Here is a 10,150-nt window from a genome sequence, read left to right on the forward strand (position 1 = left end):
ATAATTGTGGTTATAATCTCATGTTTGACAAAATCACTGGCTCAATCTACGTAAAAAGTTTAACGTACAAATGAAAACGATGACTCATTTTCTAAAAACTACAAAAAATATTTTAAAGAAATGCTGGATTCTGAAAAAAAAGCAGTGGTTATAAAAAGTAGTTTTCAATAGTATTTGCATCGTATTTAAAGTAGAAACGAGCAGTAATATAGCTTTAATAAAGCATGTGAATCCGACATGCTTGTAGCTAGCAGTACGTAAAAGAGAGTAAAGAGAGCAAGTAAAAAGAATCCACACTTTGCTGAAAGTAAGAGTGCCTTTGACCGACGTATGTGGGGTTGCTTGTTGCAGCGAGGCGCCGTGGCGACGAGGAGGCGGCCGAGGGCGCGGGCGCCGGCAGCGAAGCGCACATCACGCCTGGCTCCGACGAGGACGACGAGCAGCACGAGCACGAGCAGCACATCATAAACGACGAGAAGGTGCCGCCAATATCGCACGGCCAGGAGAATCCCGTTCACGCGAGCACCGAGTACGTCAACGGCCGCAACGACATCAATAATAAGGACGTCAAGACCGACACCCCCGTCTAAGACACTCCGCAATCCATACTCCTCTTGCCTAAGATACATACCATCTCTCGATCAACAACTATCTTCGCAACAACACCGTCAGTACACGCACGAGCCTCGACCATTCTTTCAAAATGACTATATACCCATCAGCTCGGCGCTGAGCTGTCTGTGTACATGTGTGTGACCACTGTGAAAGCGTGTCGACTCGGGGATCGACTAGCCATTTTTTCCTCTTGCGGGCACATGCGACTTTTCCTCGAGCGAGCGGCGCCGTCCTCTTTAATTGTAATGATGTAACCAGACATGTCGTTGCCGTCGTCGTCGTCGTCGCCGTCGTCGTCGTCGTCGTCGTCTTCGACATTGAACTTTTACGCAACGTTAGCGAATCGCTAAGCGAAGCCTCGTCCTTCACTCTATATATCTTTTTTTCTACCCGAGCATGTAGTCAGTTAATCTTTTCTCTATTTTTCTATTTTTTCATAGATTTTTTCTATCGAGCTTCTCGGCGATCCGCCTACGGATATGATTACTGTCAAACGCTTTTTATATTTCTTGTAAAATGAAATAACGTCAGCAATAGGTATATTTCTTCAACTTAAGTTCTGTTTTGATGACAGCGAATCATCACAGTCGCTTTATTCATATACAAATTGACTGCATATGCCACTCAATGCACTTATCTGACGTTATCTCGTTTTTCCGTACGTGAGTTTGTAAATAGCTTAAAAGAGATAAATAAAATAGCTTAATAACTAAAAAAATAGCTTAATCCTGCAATCGAATCTCTAATTAGCAGAAATCATTCCAATGCGCATATATACAAATTTTGCAATCTTGCATCAATCGATTTGTTAAGCAAAAATGCATCTAACAGAATCTCATTAGAATTAAAACAAATGTTTTTAAGTATCACAGTTTTGTAAGGGCATACTTAAGTTTAGCTGAATAAGACTATTAATGAATGAACAAATTTAATGCCATGGCAATATCATTTGAACATTCCTCAATAAAAATAGTTAGAAACTCGTCGGTAGTTTGTATGAAAAAACACGGCCGGCATTCTTTGAAATGATCTGGCCTTTATAAAAACAAATGGAAGACGTAATTTCCATATAAAATACATATTTTTCTTTGGGATCAACAAAGTTTATCTTTTATTTTCGTGAGTTTTTATTTGACATAATGTAAACATCACTTCTGCAGCCGTTTGAAGAACAATTGCAATTGCTATAATTTAATTATTAAATCAAATAAAAAATAATTGTGTTGATGTATTATAACTATAAAAAATGCTGTCATAAGCATAGTAAAATACTTTAATTTTGAATTTTTCAAATTTTCAGTGCACGGTTCGATAAAACGGGTGCAGTTTAAGACAAGTATTTAAATTTAAGTTTTATTTTATTATATCTTGAAAACTAGCACGCAAAACACTGGTTAGATCACGTGATTTTTTTGTAATTCAGCACAGTAGTTAGTATTTTTCAAACTCACTGATATGAAATTTTCGGTAACTAAAATATAATATTATTTATTGCTCTTTAATTTTTGTGAAAATAGACGTACTTTCATGATAATCTCAATACTTGTGAATCTATTATAGATTTTGGCTGAATTTGAAGTTTCTGCCATTGCTTTTTTCATATATAAATGACAAAAATGAGAGCTCTTACATTCTAATTTTTTAATGCTCCCATGCGCTCCAATCAACTGTTTTCGAACTACTATTTCACGTTATCATTGACAATAAAGATTGTTTATACTTTTATATAGATAATTTTTGCTAAGCCTCACCTAGGCGTTATGAAAAAGTGATAGGTAACTTTTACCATTTTGAAACTTATGGAAGTTCATTGTCTAATTTAATTAATACAACATGATAGAAAACAAAAAATAACTGCCCTGTATTGAGATTACAAAATTTTATTTTGTATTTTTTATTTCTACTACTAATTACTGTTTTTGTAATCATTTATTGAACAAAGAATTTTTATAAATATTTATCAAATAAAAAGACTTTAAGTAAATAAAAACAAATATGAATATTTGTAAATCGTATGCTTATTTTCAAAATCCTTTTCATTTGGGTATTATAATTATTTCGAATTTAATAAAGTATTAATTAGCTATTTAAATTATAATCAAATCAAAGAAATCAAGTTATGTAATGTAAATGTTCGAAAGAAATATCTCTTGGGCTTTAAATCAACAAAAAAACTGAAATTGCGATTTCTGTTTGTAGATTATACTCAAAAAGTTATAATAAAGAATAATTAAAAATGCTCGAATATGAAATAATGATATAGAGAAACATTGATTCGCAATATACAAGAAAAATTCGTTAGCGGTCAGCCTCGACAAATTCGTATGCAGTGTATATATATGGAAAATATATGAAAGGAAAATATACAAATATACATATTATAAATATTATTGCGGTGAGATTGAATTATATATTCATGATAAATTATGTTGGAAAAACGTCGAGGCATTTGGCTTGCAACACAAAAAATTATGTATCTACATAACTTGCATCCCAATTGCCACCGACCTATAGTTACTCATTCATATTTGTATTCATGAATAACAAGATGTTACAAATTGCAGAGTGATGTGTTACTTGATATTAAAAAATACAAAGTTCTATCTAAGTAACATTGGAAAATTGTTCGACGGAATTTCTCTGTCCACAGTATTGATAGAAGTATTCATAATTCATGTCTGTGACCTAATCAATGATTAAACTTCGTGACTTGTAAGAGTATGAAAATACCTAAGTTTATTCACGTGATTAATGAATGGAATTTATTTTACATTATTGATGGAATTTGTTTTTTTCAATGATTTTATTAAATGACATAATAGTTCAAAATGGAAAGTGTAATAATATCAGAATTCCAAATGATATAGAAAATAAATAATAAAGCTATATAAATATCAATGCATTTGCAATAATTGCAGTACCGTTCTCAACTTAATGTCATTTCACTTTACATAATCAGATATGACAATGTGAAAAAAAGTGTATGGTAGATACAGAAAAACATTTTGAAAATTATGTCAGAAGATACAGACTTTTAAGAGAAATTTAAGAAAAACCAATCAGTCCTTTTAGATATTTAATATCAGTGTTTATCTGAAATATTAAAAGTTCAATTTTTGAAAGCATATCGACATAAGTACATGTGCAATTCTACCACTGCCGTCAAAAACAGTATAAAAAGTAATGAACCAAATAATAAAATTGTGACCAATTACTTTTTCTACAGTAAATATTATTTCAAATTTCGTTAAAATCATTCTATTTCTATTATTACACTAAGTATTCATTAGCCACGCCAACCTTTTTCTGACAAAAGTTTACATATTTGAAGAAGTAAGTGTAAGCATGAATCTACAAAAATTCGAAATGTTTCGATAATAAAGGAGTATTCACAAAACATTTCTGTAAAATTATACTTCAAATTGTCAATGCTAAATATAATAAATATAAGCTCAAGATTATCGTTGAACTGACGATTATTGAGCAAGGGGAAAATAACACGAATTTACGTGAAGATTTTTAAGCAGCAAACACTCCCTTAGACGCTGTGAGAAAGCTAACTCGTTTTCATTGTATAAATATACTTTAAAGTACATTGTTACATTTGTACGATGTGCTTGCATAATTACTAATTATTGAGAATCGATTCTAAGTATTTACAACTATATAAAGAGCATGTTCTCATTCAATAAGATTTAATGTTTTGTAAACGTCGATTCTTGTAGCTGTACTTTAAATTTAGCCTGTATTTTATTGTTTAAATAATTTGCAATAATGATATGGAAACGAAGTTGGCAACTCATTGAAAAAGATATAACTATATAGTAATATAAGCATGAACGTTGGCCATACAATGGAGTAAACATATATAAATATATTTATGTTAATGTAAGGTTTAGATATTACAACGACAAATGTGAACAAGTTATTATCATTATCAAAAGTTGGCGTTCTCTGAAAAAAAAATGTTTATACAAGAACGTTTATAATCTTTTTTACACATTTTTAATAACTAAAAAATCAAATCATTCTTGTGAGTAAATTATTTACTATTCAATTTATCTCACTTTTATACGTATTCAATAAACAGACTATACCAATGGAATCATATTAATTTAAAACGCACGATTCAATAAAATTTAATCTCACCTTGTATTATTAGAAATGTATCACTTCAGAGACCGCTACTTTGTTTTAAAGATAACTGCGAAAATCTAAATCTAAATGTTACGAATCTTCAGTGAGAAATAAAGTGACTATGTCGAGCAGAGAGAAAAGAGAATAGGAAATAAAAGATTTTGTATCTGTACTGTTAGATACAATGATGATAAAAAATGATATCGGTTACTTATGAACAGGATTAAGAATTAAAATGAAATTAATATATAGAGAAAGCTGTATGTACTTTAAATATAAGTTCATTCATCGCTATGATATTATACTTAGGAATCGTATGATTTTTGAATAAAATCTTTGTTTTAATTATATGCATCTCTTCAATTTCTTAAACATTCTTTAGTCGTGTAAAATGTGTATTTGGTTGAATGAACAATTAAATAGAAGTTAATTGTGAATGAACATTCAAATATTTTTTATTTTTAACTACAATTTATTTATTTCTTTTTTTGCACTAATCGAAATCATTTTTTTATCGATTCAAATATTTTTGATTTCTTGAAATTTAAAAAACATCTTAATTTACAGATTTACCGTAACGTAAATATTTTTTTCAATTTTGTCAATATATTTTAACTTTCAAATTACAGGTGATTCCACAAAGAGGAACATTGGTGAATCGTAAGTATCCAAAACTATTAAATTTTTTTTTAATCAAGTATTTCTTGAGTTTTTATTGTAACTAATATATTGTAGATATTTTTCTGTTATACTGGCTTTTCCAATACTGTAGCAATTGTTGTTAGCATTAACAATGTGATACTTTTTTCTGAATTTTATTTTTATTACTGTAAACTATATTTTGACAAAGCTAAAGTTAGAGAGACAAGTGAGAGTTAAAGACTGAACAAAAATGTAGTTATGATTTGTTGGCATGACTCGCACATTTTACAGAGACTTAGCGGAGCCGGCGGAGAGCATTAATCTACTACGCTTCGTCAAACCAAAACCAAAAACAGACGATGCCAGTCCGCGAAGGCAAGAAGCACCCTGATATATTTTGCTTTTTTTTTGTTTGGCAATGAGAGAAATTCGGTCATTCGGGTTCAGTACTGGATATGTTTGAATTACTAGATATTTTAATATATTTACAGTTACATTGATAATATTTATGAGCCGTTTAATATTGTTGCTGCTTCTTTTTAATAAAATTATTTTCGACGCTTTTTTGCTTCTTGCTTTTGGATCTAATGCCATAGATTTGAGCTTTCTGATAAATGCCAGTCGCAACAAAATATCAAGCTTTGTATATGTGCTTTTTATCACAACATCCATGTATATAAAAAATGTATTATTCATAAGAAAATTTTGTTAATATAAATTATGTCTTCACATTGTTACATGAACAAAATTATTTGAATTTAATAAAACTATCGAAGTCAAATTTTAGAAAACAGTTTTCTAATGCATATTGCAATTACTTTTAAAGTAATAATTACCGCGGATAAACGTATAACATATTGGCTTATGTGATTATTAACTGTGCGATGAATCAAGCAGATCTATAAAAACATTCAAAACACGAAGTGCAATTAATGTTCACGATCCCTGCCTTGTTAAATAATTACATTCATTCATCACTTATGCACTATGTCGTATTAAAATTTTTCCTCTTTTTTTTACTTATGTCTATTTGCACTTTGAAGCTATATATAAAAGGAACACACTATTAGAATTTGTTTAAAAATCATGAAATTTTAAATGTTTTTAAAATTTGCTACCAGGAATCTATGTTACATTTTAAGAATTGTTTTCGTTTCTTACTGCCATCCTATTGAAATGAAAGCTTTGGATTGGTCTTGCAATTTAATTTTAAAAAGGCTTTCAAATCAAGAAAAGTAACACGAATGTTCTTAGTCATGATTATACAAAAATACGCTGCTTCCAATGTATGATAACTTAAATTCAAATAATTTGTTTGATTCTTTCAAAAACTTGAAACGAGCCACGTATTCTTCAAAATAAATAATAATAAATGTTTTATTTAACTCAGAAGTGATACCGAAAGCACCGGACGTTTCTCAAGAACAGAAGTAGACACTGGAAAAAATAGTGGCAGACCAAAAATCAGTTTCTCGCAGCTCTTTAAGCGGAATAAGGATAAGGTTTCTGGTGCTGACACTGACACAGTACGAACTGTTGTTACGATGGAAGATGAGAAGGTAATGATTTGAAAGAACTAGAATATACTTTACGTTTTATAAACATGTATGCTTTATACTTTTACAAATTACATATAAAAATTAGACGGCAAAATAAATTCACGTATTTGGTTTGACAATGCATACTTGTTTTGGGTATAAAAATAATAAAAATACTTTCCGCTATAAACTTTTGATGTCACGACATAACTTTTGTTCACTTGACATAATGATTAAAAAGTAAACATTTGATTATTCTAATAATTTTCACTTCTATCAGTGATAAATTTTGTTTGCAATGATGTCGTGAGTAGAGAACTTTTAACAGATATGACGTAACTATTTGCTAATTATTAACTTGAAAGAATCAATATTCAGTAATAGAACTTGTTACAAATATTATTGTAGATTAACTTTTTAACATTATTTACATCTTTAAATTATAAAAGTGATTAGATCGCATAGACAATTACTACAATTAGTGTGATCCTGTCGTATGAGTAACATTTTTGTTGATTTGTGAGAATACGTAAGATATGACGGAGAAAAATATTTCATACGTAACATTTGTTCATCGTAATAATTTTTTCAAATATTGAGCTGATACAGCGCAGGTTACGCATTGCATTGTGATAAATGACAAATTAATGAATTTAAATTCAAATCGTCTTTACAACTTTGTTACGCAACTGATTTATCAATAGAAAGTTATTATTCTTATTAGTCAAGTGAAATATATTGCACATAGCTAACTGAAAATTGAAGGCGACATAGATATTATTAGTGAAATACAGTATTTAGAACATTTATTTCCTTAGTTTCATCTCGATTCGAGAATTTCATATTGTACAATGGTATTGATTCAACTGCAGCTCGATTAATCACGACGATAACTTTAAAATAATTGTTCTTTAAAAATTTGTTCTTTAATACAGCATTAAGCTGTCATTTCAGCTAAACAATTAATGCAATCTTACAATACTAAATGATCGAATTATATGCTTTTATCGACGTTATTATACATTCTCCAGACAAAACTAGGGAGAGAAAATTTTCATAAATTATTGTATATTATACATAGAGGTAGAGGGACCTTAACATATTCAGTTCTTCGGCGTCGTCATTTGTATTGTACTTATACATACGACTTTGCAGCCTCCCGTAAGCGACGTGACGATTCCCATGCCAACGGCAACAAGCGGCAACGAGAGTGGCATTGTATACGCTGAGTTGGATCTGGCTCACCAGCAACCCAATGCGCCACGACGAATCACCGACGAGAAAACCGAGTACGCCGAGATCTTGTACACGAAGCCCGACGGTCAGCCCAACGAACACCCGACGCCCACTAAATAGTTTGCCGTTAACGGCCGCAACTGCGTCGCTCAAGGCTTACGATACCGTCCAACCGTGTGCTGCATCTATTACCCTGGGATGCCGGAGATTCATGCGCACTATTATCTTTAATTTGTTTTTGTCGTCGGCATTTTGAGATAAACTAGTTTCCGATGCTCGATGATAAATTATTCGGAATATCAATCCGAAGATCTGATTATTTCCCATAAAATAAGCTTTTTTTAAATGCAGCAGATTTATTCACTGAATAATCTGAAGCTGTCCTTTCATCGACGAGTTCAGTTTGACGTACAGAGATAATTGTGCATGTTTGAGAACACACGAATTAAAGTAGAGTTTATCAGAAACTTTTAAAAACATTCGAGTCCAAAACGAAATATTGATGCTAGCTTGGAATCGAACCTTTTTTTGTTACTTTATCAATTGTCATTCTTTATTTATCTAGGTGATCTTTTCTTTCAAAAATATTTATCAATATAACACGTGTACGCACTCTTGTGAATGCAGTGAAAATATTTTCTAAAGTTTGTTGCATTTTCTAAAAAATGTTGTCAAAAGCAGACAATTTCACTTAATCTAAAAGTAACTGTTTATTTTTAAGAAAACTTTCTTAAATTGGAATTATTTTCAAGAATCCAGCAAATATAAGACTTTCTTTGCTGTGAGTCTCTTCCAAGTCTATAAGTTTATTTATTTCAGTGATCTATAATCTACCTGTAATGTAATAATGTCATGGAGAGAATACTACTGTAATTCTTTTGTAGTTTCTTGCATTCCGATACATTTAATGTGTTTATATTTAACAATTAATGGTGCCTATGTTATACTCCATTCTATACATGCAGCCGTGTATGATTCACGTACTTAAGGTTGTTAATAAGTATTTTTCATTTATTTTTATTACCATATGCATAGAACAAAATGTTTTCATTATAATTTTAAGGTAATTTTGCCTTAATTTTTTTGTTTTATGGTTTTTATAATTGAGAAAGTTTATTTTTCCTATAATTTTTTACGGATGGTAGTATGACAGGAATAACTTGATTGACAACTTTTCTTGAAAATTATTTTTCAGATTGTAGAAGTGATTAGTTGGACAAAAATTATAAAATTAGATTGCTAATTTTATCGATGTAACAATTCTTTATATGTAAGGTGATATAAATAACATATTTATAAGAAAAGTGGTTGTGCAGCTTTCACCTTTTAAGTACAATTTATATCATGTAATCAAATTCTCCAATTATTTCAATGTACTTGACATTTAGTTTATTTTAATTATTGTGAAAAATCATTATCGTGTAATGCATAAATTCACTTGCAAGTGAAATGAAGATAACTACGCGTCTATCATTGATATTCTTATGTAAAATTGAGTGTTGTCTATTGTAAAAAAAAACAAAATGTCGTATGTCAGAGTAGTGTTAATATTTAAGATTTTTAAATTAGGCATGATGATTACATTGTGACAATGTGCGTAATCATCCATTGTGCCTATACGATGGCTCGTATGGTTACTGATGCAGTATCTAAAAAACTCAGTCGGCGCTATTATACGCCTAAAAATAAGCATAAAGTTCAATACAAAGTCTATTCTTTACGCACAAGTGGACCGATATTTTTTGTAATTTGTTAAATGCATAGATGTATACATAGAAAGAAACTTTTACTATATTACTATACTAGGTACAGCTGTTTGTAAGATGTCGAAAAGATTTGAAAACGATCATGTCCTTATTTTGGTAAATAAATAAATTGATACAAATTTTTTGTTACTGCATGTTAATTTCAAAGAATATTTTTAACCAAATTTTTTACAGATATAAATGCATTATTCAGTAGTTTGATTAGCTGAACTATTT

At 30.3% G+C, this 10,150-nt stretch overlaps 1 protein-coding gene across 2 annotated transcripts in view; it reads left to right on the forward strand.

The window, feature by feature from the left end:
- LOC131671494 (fasciclin-3) overlaps positions 1–10,045 on the forward strand; it is a 225,549-nt gene extending 215,504 nt beyond the window's left edge. The window contains exons 8-11 of one of the 2 annotated variants that reach the window (XM_058947961.1): positions 5,382–5,412; positions 5,686–5,769; positions 6,785–6,953; positions 8,088–10,045. In XM_058947961.1, the coding sequence (XP_058803944.1) occupies positions 5,382–5,412; positions 5,686–5,769; positions 6,785–6,953; positions 8,088–8,288 (485 nt within the window). In that variant the 3' untranslated portion in view covers positions 8,289–10,045. Of the gene's footprint in view, positions 1–351; positions 5,147–5,381; positions 5,413–5,685; positions 5,770–6,784; positions 6,954–8,087 lie in introns of those variants that run through there. The other variant, XM_058947962.1, reaches the window with a different exon arrangement.
- Positions 10,046–10,150: the final 105 nt, after the last annotated feature.

Source organism: Phymastichus coffea, unplaced genomic scaffold (assembly GCF_024137745.1).
Source record: "Phymastichus coffea isolate CEN01 unplaced genomic scaffold, Cenicafe_Pcof_1.1 PCOF00127, whole genome shotgun sequence".
NCBI classification, from domain to species: domain Eukaryota; kingdom Metazoa; phylum Arthropoda; class Insecta; order Hymenoptera; family Eulophidae; genus Phymastichus; species Phymastichus coffea.